This window comes from Centroberyx affinis, unplaced genomic scaffold (assembly GCF_046629955.1).
Source record: "Centroberyx affinis isolate AG114_WGS23_722 - 3 ecotype Tasmania unplaced genomic scaffold, CSIRO-AGI_Caff_v1 ptg000169l_1, whole genome shotgun sequence".
Classification (NCBI taxonomy): Eukaryota; Metazoa; Chordata; class Actinopteri; order Beryciformes; family Berycidae; genus Centroberyx; species Centroberyx affinis.
The window spans coordinates 1-21,288 of NW_027278866.1; the positions used below are offsets into that span (position 1 = coordinate 1).

The 21,288-nt window shown below is 40.1% G+C and overlaps 3 protein-coding genes across 4 annotated transcripts; all 3 read left to right on the plus strand.

Moving 5' to 3' along the window:
- The first annotated feature begins 3,732 nt into the window (after positions 1–3,732).
- On the plus strand, positions 3,733–11,515 carry arid5a (AT-rich interactive domain 5A). The gene is made up of 7 exons (XM_071534361.1): positions 3,733–3,764; positions 5,073–5,152; positions 7,897–8,062; positions 8,205–8,257; positions 8,684–8,781; positions 8,868–9,027; positions 9,141–11,515. The coding sequence occupies exons 1-7, from the start codon at positions 3,761–3,763 to the stop codon at positions 10,395–10,397; spliced, it is 1,818 nt and encodes a 605-aa protein (XP_071390462.1). The 5' UTR covers positions 3,733–3,760; the 3' UTR covers positions 10,398–11,515.
- A 1,730-nt stretch (positions 11,516–13,245) lies between these two features.
- Positions 13,246–17,510, plus strand: gins4 (GINS complex subunit 4 (Sld5 homolog)). The gene is made up of 8 exons (XM_071534300.1): positions 13,246–13,515; positions 13,691–13,777; positions 14,726–14,839; positions 14,949–15,046; positions 15,136–15,224; positions 15,350–15,440; positions 15,608–15,712; positions 16,034–17,510. The coding sequence occupies exons 1-7, from the start codon at positions 13,417–13,419 to the stop codon at positions 15,702–15,704; spliced, it is 675 nt and encodes a 224-aa protein (XP_071390401.1). The 5' UTR covers positions 13,246–13,416; the 3' UTR covers positions 15,705–15,712; positions 16,034–17,510.
- A 1,230-nt stretch (positions 17,511–18,740) lies between these two features.
- Positions 18,741–20,279, plus strand: ppp1r3c2b (protein phosphatase 1 regulatory subunit 3C2, duplicate b). Of its 2 annotated transcripts, none has more exons than XM_071534407.1 (3): positions 18,741–18,789; positions 18,885–18,964; positions 19,197–20,279. In XM_071534407.1, exons 2-3 carry the CDS (start codon positions 18,945–18,947, stop codon positions 20,056–20,058), a joined length of 882 nt encoding a protein of 293 aa, XP_071390508.1. In that variant the 5' UTR covers positions 18,741–18,789; positions 18,885–18,944; the 3' UTR covers positions 20,059–20,279. The 2 variants fall into 2 exon arrangements, with proteins under 2 accessions (XP_071390508.1, XP_071390514.1); XM_071534413.1 differs by having other exon boundaries at positions 18,749–18,793.
- The last annotated feature ends 1,009 nt before the right edge of the window (positions 20,280–21,288 follow it).

The following is a 21,288-nucleotide window of genomic DNA, read 5'->3' on the forward strand; positions in this document are numbered from 1 at the left end:
TAGCCAAGGATGGAACACAATTGTAAATGAGGCTTAATTTCTGTCTGAGTCAATTCACTGATATGGGAGCTGTGTTGAATATTAACAGAATAATAATAATGTAATTACAGTAATTTTGCAAAAGGCCTTTTTTTTTTATCATGTTCAGCGACATAATCACAATTTGCATTACTTCTTATATAGCAAAAAAACTTGTTTTGGATTTGTCAAACAAAAAAAATCCCTCCGAGATTAGGACAGTCAACAGATAGTTGGTTATTTTGACATTTAAATGTTAATCATATTGAAATGTCATACCCTATCCGCAACAGATGGAGGAATAGGGCATCCCCCTTTCAAAAAGATCAAAAACATGTGGAGGAAATGTGGATCAAGTGTTGAGTGCAGCATAATCACTCTTCAGTGTATTCATCAAATAATACATAAGAGCAGTGTAATTTTAGTGGAGTGGAGGATAGCCAAACAAAATTGGAAGCTAACAATTCTTAAATGACATTTTGAAAGACATCATGAGAAAATATCTTAAATATATTAAATATATATTAAAGATACTAGAGCGTCTTTCTGCACTGATCTCTTCTTCTTTTTCTTTTTCTTTTTCACCAAAACAGGTGAGCACATAACAGGGTCATAACTGTTAATAGGAAAATGTCATAAGTCTGACTGTTTTTAACCCATTTCTCTCTCATCTGTAGCAGAAACTATATCTCTTACTAACTCCACCACTTGCAAGCTTGATGTGGTTCCTTAAAAATTCCTAAAAGTCTTTTACACAGTTGGTCCTATTTTATCGATAGCCAATAACTTTTTTGGTAATTAAACAAGCAGCAGCTGACCCTTAAAAAGAGCAAGGTCTTAAGTACAAGCAGCTACAGGCCGATCTCCAAGCTTCAGTTTTTATGTAAGGTTTTAGAGAAAGTTGTTTCAACTCAACTAATAGCTTTTATGAGTCGAAACAACATGCTTGAGAGATTCCAATCTGGTTTTAGAGCAAAGCATAGTACAGGGAAAGCCCTCTTCACAGTCACTTATGAGCTTCTTTTAGCAGAAGATTTAGATCCTTTTAGATTTTACTGCAGCGTTTGACACTGTAGATGTAATTTTAATTTACCGTTCAGCTCATACCTCTCATATAGAATAAACTTCTCTTCTTCAACACACATTGCGTGTGGAGTTCCTCAAGGTTTCTTTTTAGGCCCCAACCTGTTTTCCATTTACATGCTCCTATTTTTCTGTATGATCCGTAAAAACAATTTTTCTCTCCATGCTACGTCAACGACACGTGGCCCTGACTTCACTGGTTATGAAGGCATTCGAAAAGCTTATCAAGAGGGAGTTAGTTGGGGCTGTGGAGGATTCACTGGATCCTCTGCAGTTTGTATATAGGAACAAAATAGGGATTGATGATGCTGTTCTTACCATTCTTAACTTAATTTCTAATCACCTTGAAGGCCCAGGTACACATGCACACTTATTGTTTTTAGATTTCTCTTCGGCTTTTAACACAATTCAGCCCCACATTTTAGCCAGTAAACTGTTGTCTAATTTTAACTTGAGCCCTGGCATTGTTGGATGGATTTTAGGTTTTCCGGTAGACAGATACCAGTGTGTCAGGGTAAATGGTACTATGTCTGATATGTTGTGCTCCTCCACTGGTTCGCCGCAGGGCTGTGTCCTATCACCTGTTTTATACATACTGTACACTGACGACTGCAGAAGTTCCCATCCTGGCAGACACATTCTGAAGTTCGCAGATTCGCAGACTGTGCTCGTGGCCCAGTGGTTGACGATTTTGTTCAGTGGTGTGATAACTGTTTTTTAAAATTGAATGTCACCAAAACTAAAGATATGTGTGTACACTTTAGAAGAAAGCCCTACGCGCCCATTCAGACAGTCATTAAGGGTCAGACCATTGAACAGGTTCAGTGTTACAAATACCTGGGTACTATAACTGATAACAAGCTGAAATTCAATGACAACACAGGGGCAATTTGTAAAAAAGCCCAGCAATGACTGCACTTCCTCCGGAAGCTTAATTGGTTTGGTGTGTGTAATAAACTCATGGCGCTCTTCTACAGCTCCATGGTAGAGTCAGTCATCACCTTCTCTATTATTACTTGGTTTGGTAATCTCTCAACAGGTTGCAACATACACTTAAAGTGGCCAGTAAGATCATTGGTGTTAAACTGCCTGATCTGTCTCACATCTTCCGTAAGAGAGCAACTTCTAAGGCTCAAGATATTTTTCAGTGTCCTCTTCATCCTCTGTATGGAGAATTTGAGCTCCTACCCTCCGGACGGAGATTTAGACTACCAAAGGCCAGGACTAACAGGTTGAATAATTTTATTTCTCAGGCCACCAAACTGTTAAATGCTCATGATGACCCAGCTGATGATTAGTTTCCCATTTAACTACTGGGGGCTGATGATGATTTTAGCGATGGCTAAACATACTCTAGGTTTCCTGTTGTCACTTGATGTATTCATGTATTCATGTATTTTATCATGTTTTTTGTACCTGAGTCTGTGTGCCTATGTCTCTGTGTGTTCTATGTTTTACCTGGCTGCAAGACAAATTTCCCGTCGTGGGCAATAATGTTGAAGTTGAAGTTGAAGTTGACACAGTCATAAAACCCAGTGAAGATCGCAATGGTTGACATAAAGTGCTAGATATCACAACTTTTTTTTTTTTTTTTTCAGATATCAGAAATGGTATCATTTGGCACCCACAACACCTGATCTGATTCATAGTGAAATAGGCAGTCTCTTAGTCAATGGGTAGGCAGCTGCAATAAATTTCTAATGCTGAATTAACCATTGATGAACAGGTACAGAGAGTGGCGCAGTCTGGATTCATTCAATTGAGAACAATTTCCAAAACTAAGCTGTTTTTATCATTTATACATATGGAGAAAGTAATTCATGCTTTTATCTAAACACATTAAAACCTCCATCCTTTAAATGTTTTTATTTTGGCATTAATCAAATGTCTCTTTCACTTCTTCAGCTTATATGCAATAAATTAATTTTGATCACTCATGTCTTGCATACAGTTTTCTCATGATGCACATAGTAATTTTTGGTAGTATTTCCTTATATGTAATGTTAAAGTGTAATGTTAATGTAAAGTTAGCAAGGCTACAACGTGTTCATACATCACGTTTTTGTTTGGAATGTGCTGAGTCATAAAAATATAGTGGTTATATATAATATCTCTGATCTGACAGGGTTTGTAGTTACTGTGAATTCTATGTAACAGTATTACAAAATCTGATCTCAGATCAGATCACTGCACAGTTAATAAAAAAAAACTGTGATCAGATTACAGGTACTTTTGAAACCATGGAACAATAACTAAATTACATACAGATTATAGACACAAACATAACATAATAAACATAATTTTTCTCATTCCCATCAGTCTGCAAATTGTAATAAACTGCATGTTTATCATGTTATCATGTTATTCTAAAGATTCTGGGGACAAAGTAACCCAAGAATGGGCTGGATTGATCCATATAAAAACTAACTGCTAATGTAAAAGAAAGACATACTGTAAAGAGACATCAAGGAAAGATATTGTGAGACATCAGTCAAAAAACTCAATTTCCCAGAGGCACTTGCTGTGGTGCGATTTGTCAACCAATGAAACTGTCTTGTGGAGACCCTTCCTGTTTTGTGGTGTAAAGTTGAATAGAGTGCCGCATGAATTACTGTAACAAAACACAGTGAAGCGAGTGACAAGAAGACATCCTTCTGAAATGGGTGAGAATTACTTTTATTTTGATTGTAATCAGATGTTGTTCAAACTTTACTGTTATGTACAAACTTATATGATATTGAGCATGACTCAGTATTAAATGACAATAAACATTTTATAGCACTTTGGTTATGACAAGAACAATCTATGAAATATATCTGTTTTTGCATCAGTAGAATCATTTTGGGAAGAAACAACATTTGATTTGAAAAATAAAGTGTCTTAGAAAAAACAATTATTAACAATCTCAAGTAAGTGTAAACTAATCTACTGCAATGTTGTGAGATCAAAATCTTATCAAAGCATCAAAGCAAATAGTTTTCTATACACACAGCAGCACACCCAGAAAAAGTAACAAGATATTTTAAAGCGTTAGGAAAATCATACATCATAGATATTTCTTCAACATGTGAAATGGAGAAGTTAGAGGCTATTGAAAGCAGAATTAAAGGTTCAAGCCACAGTACAGGAAATAAGTGATCTCAAAGGAGAAGCATATTGGTTTTGCACACAAATGATATCACTGTGGGTGGTGGGCTGAGAGCTACTGAGCTGACAGTTCTGCAGAGTGACGATTTCATCTCATTCTCAGGTCGGATGGCTTTTGATTTCTAACATTCAATTTGCACTTTCCCAAGAAATATGCAAATGTATTCCCAGATATTGAGGCATGCATGAGAAATAATTATATATGTAATTATATTCTTTTTTTTTTCTCATGCATGCCTCAATATCTGGGAGTATATACTGGGATTTAATACTTAATTTTGTCATCTCACTATTATATATTTTATGTATTAGAATATCATACAGTGCGCCACACCAGACCTGTTATGTTCATAAGCAGGAAGTGGTATTGCAACCTGCGGTTTTATATCAAATTTAATTTCAAATTTACTGGTTACTGACATGTTCTACAGATTTTTTTCTGTTGAAAGACCATCAGACCATTGCACTACCTTTTGATTACTAAACTATTCTATACCCAATAATGATAATGATAACACTTACTTTTTCTGCATGGAAACATTACAGATCTGTTCGACTTTAATCCATTTAGATAAAAGATAATTCTATAATCCATTTAGACATGCTGTATAGCATTACAGCTTATGAAGTTCCCTATACTGAAGGACCACTCGGTTCTGTTTAATGGGCCTGTGGTTCTTCAAATAGCTGAGAAGAGGAGTTTAGATGTTCAAGTGGCTTCTCAAACAGTAATGATTCCATAAAGCACCAATTCAGCACATCATGAACCACTGAAGAAGAACTATCTTTTTTCTTTTTTTTTTGTGTTGTGTGTCTCATGACAGTGTTGGAAGCTGAAGAGGAGCAGAGTGAGATGTCACAGCCAGCGGCAGCCAATGAGGAGGAGAGAGTGACGGTGAACCAGGTACAGAACCTCTGTCAGTGCTAATATAATGTCAGTTAGTCTTCTGTCGGGATTTTAATCAGTTACAGTTAATCAGTGACTACAGACATGACTATTCAGACTGAGTTACACATTGTGTTTTCATTTCCCTTTTTTAGCGAATTTGAGATGATGGTGAAGTGCTGATGGGGTGTGTACAGTAAAGTTGTCACATCTCGGTAGCTAATCTGAAATGTGTGATAAGGAATAAATGATTCTGCTGTGTTTTCTAAGAGGCCGATGAAACACATACACACACGCACACACCACAATATTTCACGGCATTATTCACACATACAGAAACTGCAGGAGGTCCTTACAGACACTATTCTGGTAATTGAAAATGAGAGACACAATATGAGAAATACAAATTAGCTCATCAAATTTCCAAGGCTGATGTTAGCTGAAAGCCTGGTGGTTTCTGTGGTGACAACTGGCCTGCCGATAGCATCAATCCGGCACGCCACTGACAATCATTGTGAGAGTCATATATCGACACATTGACATCAACATCACCCACGCCGTTTTCCAAAAAATTTCCTGTAGTGGAAATCAACTGAATGTTTCACAATGATATTTAGTCTAAGTCTAGAGTGTGATCTGCATTGCAGGGGCTACAGTGTGTGGCTCAGCCTGCAGACATTTCCTGTAGGCAACCATTGACACATAAACCTGAAAGTTTTGTGGATTAGACATGAACGCTATGAGTGTGAAAGTAAATACATTTCCCAGGACCTTCACGAATACCAACGAATATTACGCAAGATACCAAGTAAAATGATGCAATTATAACGTCATTATAATTGGGCATTATAACAAGGAGCCTCACTTTGGTCTGCTAAGTGAAATATTATGCAGATCTATTAGTGTACTGTATAGCCATAGACCTAGAAATTCAGGAAATTTGGATATGGGATATGAAATAGGATTTGGGGATATTCTTTTATAAATACATGCAAACATCTGTCCCTGGTAAAAGAAGGTGATGTAAAGAAAGGTGCTGCCTGTGGTGCTGTAAAGTTACAGTGGAAACTAGGAGCCAGTGGCTGTTGGCTGGGAACAGCAGTGTGGCGCAGCTGAACTGTGACTCAGTCGGGGATATCTTGGTTAGAGGCCTGCACCTTCACTATTACTCACTCTAGAGGCCCACTTCTCGGAACCAGCAACCACAGAGAGGAACTTGATTCAATATGAAACCATGTTTAGCTGTTTTGTTGTACAATGGATGCCACAGAAATAAAGCAGCTTCTAAATGTTGTGATTCAAACTGAAATAGCGGCACTGTCCATTGTGGTTTTATTTGACATCCAATGTCTATCAAAGTAAATTAACCCAGTGGTGGCTGAACATGTTGAGCACGCTAGTACTGTTACTGCTCTCGATTTGGGCATAACATGATTTAAAGGGAAACACCAGTTTCATTTAGAGTCACTGATCTGTATGATTTCCCCAGTATTTCAGCCAAGCTAGAATGTGGTCTAATGTCTACGCTGTAGCCTACGCAGGTCAAGGCCGTGTTTCATTTCACTCCTCAGAGGAACCTGTGACAAATATTCTGATGACAGAAAAACTTTGTCACTCAGAATTTCACATTTTAATTTCTATCATGAAATAGCTTCCTCTTTCATTTCAGACAAAACTATAATGACTATATTTGTGCTGTTTGAATCAATGCCAACACAGCAGAAAAAATATCATTTCTGTAGGAACTAATACCTGTCATGTGATATATCCCACACATGCTGTACACATCAAAAACAACGAGGTTAACACCAAGTCTTCAGTTTGCACTGACTTGGTCTTATCAGAAGCAGACCAAGCCATTCAATGGAAATCAGCATTGGGTAATGCAAAACAGATGAGCAATGAAGGAAATTGTCCCAGCAATGGCATTTTATTTTAACTCCGACATGAGAGTGAAAATAGAAAAAGGGGTTTTATCTGCATCAACAGCTTTATGCGGAGCACTTCTCTTCTTGAATACTTGCTGCTGGGCACTTCTCTTCTTGAAGGCTTTCAAACTGGTGATTTTAATTTCTGCGTGCCTCCACTGTTTCATTTCTCATTTCTTGCAAACCACAAATAGTGACATTGTCAATTTCTTGTACTTCAGTTTGCTTATATGACAGGGGCATATCCTGGTATCTTAAAGTCTACTTGAAAATTATAGTTTGACAATAAATTAAGGTGATATGAAAATGACAAGAAAATTGCGACCAATTTGCTTGTATTTCAAAGTAGTATATTTTTTTCAATGTGATTTTTCAACACATTTTCAACTGATCACCAGTGATATCCATTGTGTGCTCAAAGTAGCATGAATACATTTCTTCTTTAGCTATTACTAGTTTATATTTGCATTTCAATGTGACATCTCTGATACCAATGACTGGCAGGTCTAGACCAAAAACCCCACAAGTCTGTTGCTTTCTCTCCAGACAGGATGTATAGTGGTTATCTATTGAAAGTAGCGGTAAAAGCCTACCCTCTGATTTTGATGTTTCATTTCAGCATTTGTGTCCCTAGAGATGACAATGTCACTTTGTTTCCCATCTCTGATACTACTTTTAATTCTAGAATTATCTTCCGTATCAGTCCAGCGTGCCTGGATACATTTATACATTTGATTTTGCTTCCAAAAACACAGTTTGTATGTTCAGTCTCTGAATGCATCCATTTGTTTTCTCCTTATGGCTTTTACTAACATCTCTATTTTCTCTATCTAGACTTCTTCTATGATTGAGATCCATGACTCGACCACTGAATGTGAAGAGGGGGCGAGGCCCAACGCAGTACAGATCGAGGAGAAGTCATTTGTTTCAAATCTGTACTCTTTTATGAAGGACAGAGGGACACCCATAGAAAGGATTCCACATCTGGGCTTCAAGCAGAGTGAGTTTACATTCATATGCACTGGCTTTGCTGTTGCATTGACACAATATTCAAACTTTGAGGGATGTTGATTAAATGAAATTGAATGTGAACGATAGAATGAATTATGTTCCAACGCATTTGTGTTTTCTTCTACTCTCAGTTAACCTTTGGAGAATCTACAAAGCTGTTGAGAAACTTGGAGGTTATGATTCTGTGAGTACAATTCTATAAAGGCTATGTTCATTCAAGTATTTTTAGAGAGACGGTAACTGCAGAAGGTGTTGCAGAAAACCACTGCAGAGTTTAGTGGTTTCAAAGTGGAAAATGAACTATAGGTCAGGGGCTGCAACAAGACAGTTTCTACCGCATTAGAAGAGGTATAGGCCACTGAGCTGTGCATCACACCCCATGTGCTGCTGTTTTTGATGTTTCCACTCTGGGACAAGATCAGAGAATGCAACTGTTTTATTGAAATGACACTAGAGGAAGAGACCAGAGGCATTTTGGTATTATGCAACACCATGAACCTGGTGTGACAAGCCATTGATTCTTCTCATGAGCTTCTCACCTCTTTCAGTGGAAAATAAATTGGGTTTGTGGTATTATAAATGCACATTTTCTCGCTATGTTCATCAACAGGTGACCGCGCGGCGTCTCTGGAAGAATGTGTATGACGAGCTGGGAGGAAGCCCAGGTAGCACCAGTGCTGCTACCTGCACCCGCAGACACTATGAGAGGTGAAGACGCCTCTGCCTCCGACCTGTCAATCAAATCACTACATCAACCAGTTCTGAATCATAAAAGTAATTTGTTTCTACGACAGGCTGGTGCTGCCCTTTGAGAGACACCTACGAGGAGAAGAAGACAAACCTCTGCCTCCAAGCAAACCGCAGAAACAGTACAAGAGAAATTTGGATGGCAAGGTCGGCAAGGCTGAGGGGAAGAGGAAAAGGACTTCATCGGATAGGGAGATGGATTCTGAGGTAACATATATCTCTGGTGTTCTAAAAAAAAAAGAGAGATGAGAGAAATTCGTACATCTCTGCTCCACTCTTTGTTGTTCATGTGTGAAAATGACTCCTGTATTATTTTCTAGCTACACGCCCAGAGGAGGCCAGAGGCTGCCTGCCAAAATGAAGCAGGGATGCATGCTCTTTCCACTCCATGGGCTGTGACCTCCGATAGGCTCCATCCAGACTGCTCTCAGCCAAACAGAGCGGCAGGCGATCTCTGCCCTTCTGTCTATGCCTGTTCCCACCTTGTCCAGGTCCCTGCATCGAGCCCCTGGACCGGTCATATCCCAGCTGCTGCCGGAGAGGTCATCTCTCCTCTGGAGAAGAAGAAGCGCGTGGCCCAGGCCAGCCTTAACCTGCCACTGAGTCCCCAGGGCGACGATAAGGAAAGGCCCTCTGTCATCCGCTGCTCCCAGTCTCCAGCTCTGGCTTCTTCCAGTCAGAACTGCAACTCCTCTGAAGGCTCCCCGCTGCCTTTATCCTCCTCCTCTTCCCGCAGCCCCTCCCCCGTCTCTGTTTCATCAGAGGACTGTCCAGCAGGAAATGAAGATAAGCCTGCATCAAGCACAGAGTTACCCCAAAACCATCCCAGCAGCATCAACAACGCTTCTGGCTGCAGTGAGGACAGCAAGTCTCTGAGCTGCAGTCCGATGTCTAAAGATCCTGCAGGACAGAATAAGGACACTTCTCGAATCAGCCCCCAATCACTGACCACAGACTCCAGCAAGGGCAAGTCTAAAGACTCTGCTCCCTTTGTGCCGATCCACAAAGGGAGCGGCAGAAATTCTGCTCACCCATGTCTGCTATCGACACCCTCCTCTTTCATGGTAAAGTCTGACTGGGTTCCGACCTCTACCTCGAGTTTCACCAAAGTTATTCCAAAATCTGTTCAACCTCTTCGCCCCGCTGCTTTTCCGCCAGGCTATAAACCGCACCACGGCAGGTTGGTGCAGCACGATGACTCACTGACATGTGCAAAGAAGCTGCAAAATATGGCACCTTGGCTTTATCAGACAGAGAAGAGGGAGAAATCCAGGACAATGCTACCTAAACCTCTGCCTACTCAACAGTCTCTGTCCCATTCCAGCTTCTTCCTAACAGGCTACGACAGATCAGGGAGAGACTCTCGACACCAACCCCCCCTGCACCCCCCGTTTCTCCCCAGCAGAATGAGGCTACCCCACTCTCAGCCAGTGTACCGTCATTTCCCAATGAGTCCAACCCACTCTGCCTTACTTGGGTCTGCTATTTACTCATACCCCTACCCCATTCCTCTGTGGAGTCCCCAGACTGGATATACCCTACCTGGGATGAATTCCATTTATCCTCACAAGCTGTGATACTTGTGCATAGATTTTGAAGTCAAAAGAATTTATCTTATTTGACCTCAATGCATCACATTAGTATGTACTCTGTGAAGGCAGAAGCAAATTTGGCAGACACCTAAAAGAGGTAAACAGAAATATTTTAAGCTATATGGCTATTCCAGGGTTTTGCTTATACAGCCATCGCCCCAGTAGCCAATCTATGACTGTGTTGACTTTCCATGACCATCAACCCTGCTGGGATGGTTTTCCATGACCATCAACTAGGCTGGAGAAGGGTGAAGTCAGCCCAGTGAGGGTGCAAATGTTTATAGGAACACTGTGAAAGATGTTGAATTGTCCAAGTGCATCAATCAAGTGCATATTTTATCAACTCCCTGCAGAACTAGGGAGTTGATAAAATACTTATATTCGTATATATAAATAATATGTATTTGTGTTGATTTTCAACTGTAGTTTCATTCAAACATTTTAGAAGCTGGGTCTATAATCCGATCTCTGCTGATCACAATGACCTGCAGCATATACTATATTCATGAAGTGGTAATGAAGTGGTAATCTGATAGTCACCCATGAAAAATTAATGCCTTGTAAATCTCATTCAAAGCAGTTACATGTACAAGAAAAAAAAAAACCTACAGTATTTATTTTAATGACATATCTTTGATTATGACCCAAATTATTTTTGTAGTGCCTTATGTACAGGAATGTTATTAAGTGTTGGGAAATTGGGCTGATTACCTGTTGAACAACTGAATTGCATTCAAATGATTATAGCTACTCAAGGAACTGGTGAAATAGCCCAGTGATGGCTTAAATGCATGTTGGATTATTTGTACAGTACATCCAGTTCTGTTAATGATAATCATTTGAAATTCAAATTGTGCCAAAAATCACAGGTTTTGCACATTTTTACTCAATTGCACAATTTCAATATTTTATTTTGAAAACAACCAAGCAACTATATCACTGTACTGTACTCGGACGTCTACTGAACACATGTAGTGTATAAATATGTGCCTTGTGTCAGTGTTGGATATATTCCAAGAAATCATTCTATGCAAATCTCATTCAAATGTATCAGATGCAGCAGAGTAACTGATCTGAACAAAGAATTGTTGTGATTAAAATTTGTGGTCTTACTGAGCTCTTATTTCTGAGAATGACAGAAGTTGAGTTATCAGGCTTTGGCAGAGCTAAATCTGGAGAGATGAGGGATAATTTAATTTATGAAAAGCTTAACAAGCAAGCAACGAGGAGCAAGGAGTAGGAGGAGGACTTTATTTGAACTTTTTATAACAGAGTTGACCTGGTGTTAGAAACACAACAGCACAGGACGTCATTTAGCAGAGAAAGACTCGAAGCTGGTCTTGTCAGAATGATTGACTCCTGCATATAAGTTGTGCAATACTAAGAGTCACAACAGTGGCAGTGCCTCTGTCATTACTGCTGAAAATGACGAGGAATTCCTAGGCAAAAGAGAAGAGGAAGGAGGGGGAAGAGGAACAGAGGAATCTGAGTTTTCTGACATTCTGACTCAGGCCACCATGTGCTTTGACACAAGACAGCTGGAAAAAGACAAGCAGACGAGGGCATTTCTGTTTATTTTGCAGCTGAGAGAGAGTGACAGACAAAGGAGGAGGGAGAGAGGGAGGGAGCCAGAGAGAGAGAGAGAGAGAGAGAGAGAGAGAAACAGAGAGAAAAACAGAGAGAGAGATGGGAGAATTGTGAAGAGGAGACCATCAGACCAACACACATGGCACATTGAGTGTGGGAATCTCTAAAATTTCACAAGGCGTGATTGGTCAGGAACTAGGAAGTCCTCACACACACATTAATTCCCATGTTTTGACAGGTGAGAACTTCGAACAAGTGTTAAAGTGTTATATTGTTATGTTTTTCATGGCAAAGTCAATTAACACTTTTTCTCCTATACCGACCAATTACATCAAACAGTGACTGCCAAGTTACACACATGCATGAAGAATTTGTCATACATTAGTTGTTATCTGCACTCTTCGCATCCTTGTGAATTGCCCATATCCTGTCTATGCCTAAGCATGCCAACTGCCTCCTATTTAGACCTTGGTCTATATGCATCATGTCCAACAAGCAGAGTAAATCTTGCTCTGCTACCATTCTAGCATTATTATTAGAAGTTAGGACATGAATGTGGATAAATAGACCAAGAGGATAGAACCCTTACAGTCACTAACCAGTGCGATAACAAACCATTTGTTTCTATATTAAATTGTTTGTTGGCTAAAGCGACATTTCACCAATACTTCACCCTAATATGTTGTCCCTATTTTGGGTGTAATTGCTTCCTTTGTAAATGATTCTCACTATATTCCTAAATTCAATAGGTATTTTGTTACAGTAGGCCTAATTAATTCTGATTTCTACTACTACTAGGCTATTACTATTATATTCTTTCCACTAGTATCCATGTTTATCTTTCACGTACGTAATGTAATTGAACTATCATTATCACAACAATGGTTCAGTGTGCAAGATATCTGTTCACGGTTTTGGTGAAGTGTCCCACTCCCTTCAATGCTATTCTGAATGAATAGCCCCGCCCCCGAACCTACTGCTGCAAGACAAGTTTGACTGAGTGAACCTGAACCGACCTTGTTACAATTCTGTACACGCTCTTTCCATCTTGACCAATAAAACACTTTATGAAAACGACAATAATTTACACAGCATCAAAACATAATTTCATGGTATGAGGAAAACCTGTATGAACGTACGAACGTATGCACTGCAAGCAAAGCAGCAGAGATGCGTATTATGTCCGCACTTTTGATTCTCGCGAGAGTACTGTTTCAGTGGCGCGAATGTCATCCGAAACAAGGAAGGGACCTCTCCGCTGAATACACGTTGCTATGGGATGGTAGTCTTTTCAGCATTAAGTTTACCCACACCATTCCTTTTGCATCGCTTTGAACTTTAGTTGAAAAGTCCAGTATCGAGTTATCGTTTGGGTGGAGCTTGGTATTTTTGTCTGCACACTTTGTCAGGGGGAATCATGTCGGACGCTTTGTCTGACGATGGCAGCGACATCAACCAAGATGACAGTCAGGAGGATGTTATGACTCCGGCGGAGCTCATCGCTAAACTCGAAGAGGTAAATGACACCAAAATGATCCCGCTTGACATTGACAGCTCTTGCTTACATGAGGTGGTGAAGTCACTAATGGTGGCTGTTGCATAGTCGATGCATAAAGTAACAGCATGACCTGCCAGTTCAGGCTCAGTCAGTCAACATGCTTGTTGTGTCCCTATCTCTCTCTAACTCCCAGGCTTGGCTGAATGAGAAGTTTTCACCAGAGCTGCTGGAAAACAAATCAGAGATGGTGGAGTGTGTGATGGAGCAGCTGACTCACATGGTAAATGGAGTATATCTTGCTCTACTTGTTTGTTTATGCTTACGTTATGAAAATGAAACTTCTGGTTAGCCTGCACTACTAACCTGCATTTCTAAAGGTTAGAATAAAAAGGTGGGGAAACGATATAATATAAACAAAAATCAATCATATTTTCAGACAATATAATTGATGCTTTATATTTATGCATGTTCTTTACAAAGCACTATCCTCATAACATAAATCAGTTTGATATTGCTTACTGTGTACACTGAATTTATGTCAGCTGAGTAAACTCTTTTCTGCAGAGACAAAGGTGGACAGTCTGAGTGTAGGTGGGTTTCTCCTTCATTACATCACTGGTTAGCAGGCTAAAACGCTTTTCCTTGAGATCTGTTGCGCTGCTGGCATCTGTTGTTTTCTGAAAAGTTTCTAGTTTCTAAAGAAAAATGGATAATTCCGTGTGGGGCCTTTTTAAGGTCATAAAAGTCAGTCATTAGGTAATCTGGTTCACCCTAAGTGCAGCTACACAAATTTACCACACAGTACTATTGCACCATTTGTGATGAAATGTTAATTTACTGTTGTAACTAACAGAAATGCCAACACAGTAGCATGTTGGGTTACAGACAGCTGTTGTGAAGCTATGTGTTGATGTGTGCATCACCATAACCCCGAGGCTGCACTGCTGGGGTCTCAGTGCTAAACCTGCAGTTGTTTGGACTTAGTTGTAGTGGATCTACACATGTCTGTAATCATTCATACAGTCTATGATCAATTATACACAATAATTCTAGGGACACTGAAATATTCTAACATATACTGCTGTGGCTCTGGCCCTTGCACTTCTTACTACAGGTTGTGATGTTTGAGATTTCATGCTTATTTTTCTGCTGTGCCCATCGTTAGTCACTGAATAACTGGCTATAATAGTGTTGATTTCTCACAGTGCCGTGACCTTCCCCTCAACAGGAGGCCAACTTGCAGCGGGTGAGGAAAGGTGACGTGAAGGCCAGCGTCCACCGCATGGAGATAGACAGGATCCGCTTCGTCCTCAGCAGCTACCTGCGTTCTCGCCTGCAGAAGGTCAACCAAGTCAACAATCCAACATGCACTATGACGCTCTCATCCGATTGGCTACGGTATTTCACTCAATGCCTGCTGACCAGATTATCTGCTTTTGCTCTGTGTTCAGATAGAAAAGTTCTTCCCACATGTCCTTGAGAAAGAAAAGTCTCGAGGTGAGGGAGATCCGTCATTCCTTTCACCCGAGGAGTTTGCTTTTGCCAAAGAGTGAGTATGATAACATTAATCATGTGATAGTTTGAGAGACATTGTAACTGTATGTTTACACTGTTGTTGTTTTTCTGACATTCGTACAGATACTTGGCTAACACAGAAACCTACCTGAAGGCCGTAGCGCTGAAACACATGCCCCCCAACCTGCAGGCAGTGGATATGCTGAAAGCAGGTAAAGGCTCTCTGGTAACCTCTTCTAGAGTTCTAGCTTATAGTACAATTGGCAGATGGAAGGATTCGCTCTGCCATGTTTAATCACTTGCACACTAAATCCTGTGTTTTCTAATATGCTCCCAGTTCCTGAGCCCTGCTTGGACTCCTTTGTGTTTCTGCGAGTGAAGGAGAGACAGGAGAACATATTGGTCGAGCCTGAAACAGACGAGCAGAGGTGCATTAACTTTATTCATCACCTTCATCTATATTTCACTTGATAATTTGTCACTACTGTGCAGATCCAGTAGGTGGCAGTGTTACCCTTATACATTGACTACCTGTTTATTTTTCTGTGCACATACTAGTAACAACTGATAATGTTTCCACTCTGTCTTCTATCAGAGAGTATGTTGTAGATCTTGAAGAGGGCTCTCAGCATCTTATGCGGTACCGAACCATAGCACCACTTGTTTCAAGCGGAGCTGTGCAGTTGATTTAATTGTCACGGTAGGTAACAATGGATTGGCCTCATCATATTTCTCATTAACTGAATACTGCCCCCACACCCTGTTATCTGCTAATTCATTTCAGATCTTACATAAGCGACCGCTTCGTAGTGACATCTGGCTTTATTTTTAGCTCTCACTTTTTTGCCTTGTACATGGTCTCTTGGCAACAGATTATAGAGGCAAATTCTCTCATTTAAGAAACACATTACATTTACAGTAAGGTAGAACTTGCATTTTCACTGAACTGCAATATGATAATATGATAATTTGCTAATGCCATCATACTAATGTACTGTGGGTTTTTTCTTGTGGGTTTCAGGTCCTTTTGTCGCTGTGGATGTTTTTGGCTCCAGCACAATTATGAATTATAGAATGAGCAGTGGCTCATTTTCCTAACGTTGAGGTGATGAGGAGTGGGCAGTTTCTCATCACCAGAACTTCAAAACTTCAAAACTGGAACTGGAATGACAAATCTGGGACTTACCTGCAGAGATGTGATACACATCACTTTCTCTTGAAGCCAGCCTCTCTTTATTGTCATGATCGGAGCCTGACTTGGACATTAACGCAAAGAGACTTTTGTTGTGACATAAATACAAGAATTGTGACTCTATGGAAAATGAAAAAAAAAAACTGCAAATATAAGGTCTATTGCTGATATTGTTAGAAATGAATGCTAGGCATATTACAGTATGTCTTTGGAAGCAAATGAATGCTAGAAGTGACGCAGAGCACATTTAATCAGATGTGATTGCAAGTGTACAACATTTGACATGATGGTTCAGAAGATTAGCAGACCACATGAACCTTTTCCACCATACCAGAATTTGCAGTGCGTTGACGTTTCATTGGTCATGTCACAACATAACTTTGGTTAAACTCTTTATATGATGACACTTAACAATTTGTTTCTGTCACTAATACATAATTTTTATACAGTACATTCGGTGTATGCTTGTGTTTGGTATCTTTGGAGCAAGTAAACACAAGTTTTATCTGGAAATCTCCTAATTCATCGGGCTTCCTGTTACTATATCCGGATGACTCACAGTTGTGGGATTTATCTCTGTTGCTCAATGACAAGATGCATCACACGACTGGGAGGCATGATTTCATCAGCACAGTCGGTGTCATTGCGAAAAATGTTACTGCCTCATGGTGTACGTGTTAACATGCATGCATCAGTGAGAGAAAGTAGCACCTTTTGATCAACATATTTTGAAGACAGTCACAATTTGTGGGAATTACTCATAATTAATAGATGGGATCCCATTCATGGTCAGATACCTATATCTTGTCACCTAGCGTATCAAATACTAGTTTGGTGTGCGATGTGCATTTCAACACGACGCCCCCTATTCATTTGGCCACCTGGCCTGCCAGAGGTATTCTGATGAAACAGGATGAATGAATACCTGAGTAGTGAGATAATGCATGGCATTGTTTACCTAACTTCCAGCATGAAGAAACTATAAAGGGTTGAATTGTCTTTGTGCGCCTTGTGCTTCCACATTACATTTTTGGTTTTACCCTAAAAGGACTTGAATTAGCTGGAACATTGTCTTCTCTGAGACATAATTGTGGTAATCGCATTGTTATGTAAGGTTTTCAGAGGGGGTTTTCAATGCTTATTATATTTGCCCTCTCACAAATTGCCAAGTTTTTGGAACTAATCGGGGACTGAGAGAGTGGGCTGTGCAAAACTGAAGTGCCTACATTTCCATGTAGATAGCTGCTGGATTATCTGTCCAACCTGACTGAAGCAGTCAAACTGATGTATTGGATTATCTGTTTATATGGACAAGATAAAAATTAAGTTTGATTGGAACCAGTCTCCATTCTGTGTTGTTTACATTTGGAGCAGCATGTGGAGTAAATTAACCCTATTAATGAAGATTAAAATGTAGGTAAATACAAACAGGGTTCCCACAGGCCTTGAAAATCTTTGAAAATTTGTGGATTTGAGAAAGATTTTTAAAGATTTTGAAAATGAATAGATGGCCATAAAAGCATTTCATTTTTTATCACAATATAGCACCCAAATTCATCTCTGGATCTCTCCTCACATCCTGAGGAAAAACCTATGATGGATATTTGTGTTGATATAGCAGCAGTTTTAAAAGGAATGATTTCACCATGAGTTATTGATTTGACAAGATCATGGTCAATACAATCAATACAAAATGAGGCCTCTATGATATCTAATTTTGACCAATGTCATGTCTTACGCCAAAACATGCCAATTTTGAGTCCTTGAAAGTCATTGAAAATACTTTGAATTTGTCCAAGGGAGTGTGGGAACCCTGTGCATAATACATGTTGAGGCCTATGTTACCCGATATGTATACTCTGGAGTGATCAAGATGCACAACACCATAACTTTTGAGTCACATGCAGGAGGGAAAAATTACCTTGTTTAATAGCTACCTCCTTAGGTGACTGGCGTGCTGACAGTGTTTCGTAATACGGCTGTCCTCAGGGTCACACAGATGCAAAAGAGGGTCTGTGGGACAGCGATCCCATCAGGACAGGAGCCAGCTAGCAGAATACTTGAATCAAGGCCCAGGTTTCGGTGGGATCATGGGTCCATCAACAGGGCCGGGAATAGAGCCCAGGATGACTGGAATAGTTTCCACAATGTAGAGGAGAATAGAATTACATAGACCTGCGTGGGCTTCATCACCTCATCAGCACGGATCAATACAGCTCTAGGGTGTCATTGTAAAACCATAATTTCAATCTCACATCTGGCATACTGCAGTAAAAGATGATTTCTGTTACCAGTCAAATATTTGATTATGCTGCATGCACAGTACAGCCTTTAAGAACTTAAATTTAAATGCTGTTTCTATAAATGATCTGAAATCTGCATTATAGGTATGTCTACACAAAAACGTAATACCATCAGCCAAACATAAAAAAGTGATATTCGTCTGATTGGTCAGGAGAGTAGAGGGGGTGGAGCATGTGAGGTGACATCTTAACTGAGGTGATATAAATAGGATGTTATAACAGATTCTCCTGTAGGCAAAGGGATGACTGAGACTACAGATATCAACTTGCTGCTGGGAGATTGTAAGTAAGACTTTTTTAAATCTAAGTAAGACTCCTACAATGGGCTGCCATCTGTATCAATACTGACATACTGATAACTTGTCTTTATTTTGTAGAAGATACTCCAACCTGACGTTGAGGGCAATATTCCCTTCACTCTGCACCAGAATACCAGTATGGAGATGACCAGCGAAATGTAAGAGCTTGCCACAAACAATACTGTGCTGGTGTGGGGTGCATTTTCAATCATCTAATAATTATTATCACTTGTTTGTATCATATTACCTTAATCCTGTGATCCATTTTTTAATGCACCCCACACAATTGCAATTCCTATTTTGGACATAGCTTGTGTGTACAAAATAATTGTCATCACAGCTCTAGGTAGTACTCTGTATTTATTGACATTACTGATTATCTCTTCCAAGGGTCCTACCAATGTCTGGCTTTGGGTCAATGGCCCAGTCATCTGGGCTTGTGGAGATTGCTGTGAGGCTGTGCTTGAACCAACGCAAAGAACTGTGTCCTCATGTTTGGGTGCCTATTCTGAAGCCCCAGCGACCTTGCATCCGGTCTCCGGTTTCAGAACAGCTATCCTCTGACATGTTAAGCCAAGCGTTCCTCACCCCACCTCTGTCATGCTTCCTGGATGATATGGACGATGACGACTTGATTCCAATCAAGAACAAACGTGTGGTTTTTGCCGACTCCAAAGGACTGTCTCTAACAGCAGTGCGAGTCTTTTCTGAGGATGAGGATCACTCTGACTTGGACCCACTGCCTTCACTGCAGGAGCTGGGAAGCATGACGGAGGTTGGCTATAGCTGCACCGTCAGCACATGCTGCCCAGGAACTCGGCTTACACTGGGCTTCCCGCAGCCCTCTGCAGATTTCCAGGCCTTTCGCACCAAGTTGGCAGAGAGCATGGTCACCCTGGAGAACTGCGGCGTGACCGAGCAGGCCCTCCAAGGTACCGTCCGTGTGAGGAACATCAGCTTCCAGAAGGATGTGCGGGTACGTATCACCTTTGACTCCTGGCAGAGCTACAGAGATTTTCCCTGCACATACTTACAGAAACGCTACGGAGGACCACAGACGGACATCTTTGAATTTGACATTGCCTTTCCTAAAGTACTCGATGCCAAGAGGAAGATAGAGTTCTGTTTGAGCTATTTGCCGGGGGGGCACAGCATGCCTTTTTGGGACAATAACAACGGGCAGAATTACAGCATCACCGTCTGCGTAAGTTCCCATCTCTGTCATGGCAAGCACCCACGTGAAAGGTCATGACCTATTCAACCCAGACATGATCCCTACTCACAATCATGACATAATGTTGTTGTCAAATTTCCTATAGCTGTACTAGGTGTGGATGACGTGCATTGCTTTTGATTCATTTGAACTGAAATACTGAAATATTTTGAAATGATTCCCTCTGTAATTATCCTGTTTATTTTGGTACTTGTATTGTCCTAAATGTTTATGCATCTTGAAAAAAAAACATTTCATGATTTGGAGTTTCTCCGTGTTTTCTTTTTGCTTGCATTGAATTTTCTTTATGTTCTTCTTTAATATTTATATTCAGCATCAAATGGATGGCCTTTTTTCAGTCTACTCAATCTCTTGTCAGTCAGAGTTGTTAAGGGTTCATCCATTAATGTCCTACTTTCTGGCCACCCATCAGCCCATGCATTTCATTGCTGCATCAGAGAGGGGATCCCTTTCACTTGAGGCATTTTTGGAATCTCTATATAGGTCATGGGTTACTGGGCAGAGGGAAGCAGAGAGAAACTAATCTTAGCTCAACACCGGTGTTTACAGAACTGAAGCTCAATGTCAGAGACTGATCGCAGGGGCTTTTATAACATTGTCTTTCCCATTACCTTCCTCATAAGTTCAATAGTCTGAGAAACTGATGCAATGGCCCTGCTTTTACTGTCACATAGCACCCAGTAAAAGTTGAAGAGCCTATTGTGCAAGATTTTGACTTCCTGTATCATGAAGTAATATACAGTAAAGTATTTCATAATCCTAACTAACTAACTAAAATGAGTTTCTCAAATGTTGTAATGTGACGGCAGGAACATTGAATACTAGATAGAAAGCTAAATTACAATATAGCACTAATCCTTGAACATTTGGCAGTTTTTTCTTTGTTTAAAAAAAAAGAGCATCACAGGGAGCAGAACTATGTTTTACAGGAAACATGACTCATTATGGCTCTATAATGTTGAGACTCATTGATGATATTTTTAACAAGGTCATTCTGTTAACATTTGCTTGTATCACATACAACTTATTTTAAAATAAATACAGTAGAAATAAGCAATCGTCTCAAACCAATAGCACAGTAAAACAGAAATCCAAAGATCTTGGGGGGGGGGGGAATGTAAATCAAAAGATTCTGAAAGGGATATTTAAAAAAAAGTCATGAGAACAGCAAAGTGCACAATCGACAAAGACAAAGAAGGACCTCAAATTGTCACCTAAACCCTATCATCTCTTGAATGACTCTTTTTG

What these genes read in the sequence shown, in the direction of transcription:
- arid5a (XM_071534361.1), top strand. An exon ending in ACATCTGGGCTTCAAGCAGA is followed by an intron (nt 8,063 to 8,204) that starts GTGAGTTTACAT and finishes TTCTACTCTCAG; the next exon opens with TTAACCTTTGGAGAATCTAC. An exon ending in ATAGGGAGATGGATTCTGAG is followed by an intron (nt 9,028 to 9,140) that starts GTAACATATATC and finishes ATTATTTTCTAG; the next exon opens with CTACACGCCCAGAGGAGGCC.
- gins4 (XM_071534300.1), top strand. Translation starts at nt 13,417, where the DNA reads ATGTCGGACGCTTTGTCTGACGATGGCAGCGACATCAACCAAGATGAC. An exon ending in TGGAGCAGCTGACTCACATG is followed by an intron (nt 13,778 to 14,725) that starts GTAAATGGAGTA and finishes TCCCCTCAACAG; the next exon opens with GAGGCCAACTTGCAGCGGGT. An exon ending in CCTGAAACAGACGAGCAGAG is followed by an intron (nt 15,441 to 15,607) that starts GTGCATTAACTT and finishes GTCTTCTATCAG; the next exon opens with AGAGTATGTTGTAGATCTTG.
- ppp1r3c2b (XM_071534407.1), top strand. Translation starts at nt 18,945, where the DNA reads ATGGAGATGACCAGCGAAAT. An exon ending in ATGGAGATGACCAGCGAAAT is followed by an intron (nt 18,965 to 19,196) that starts GTAAGAGCTTGC and finishes ATCTCTTCCAAG; the next exon opens with GGTCCTACCAATGTCTGGCT.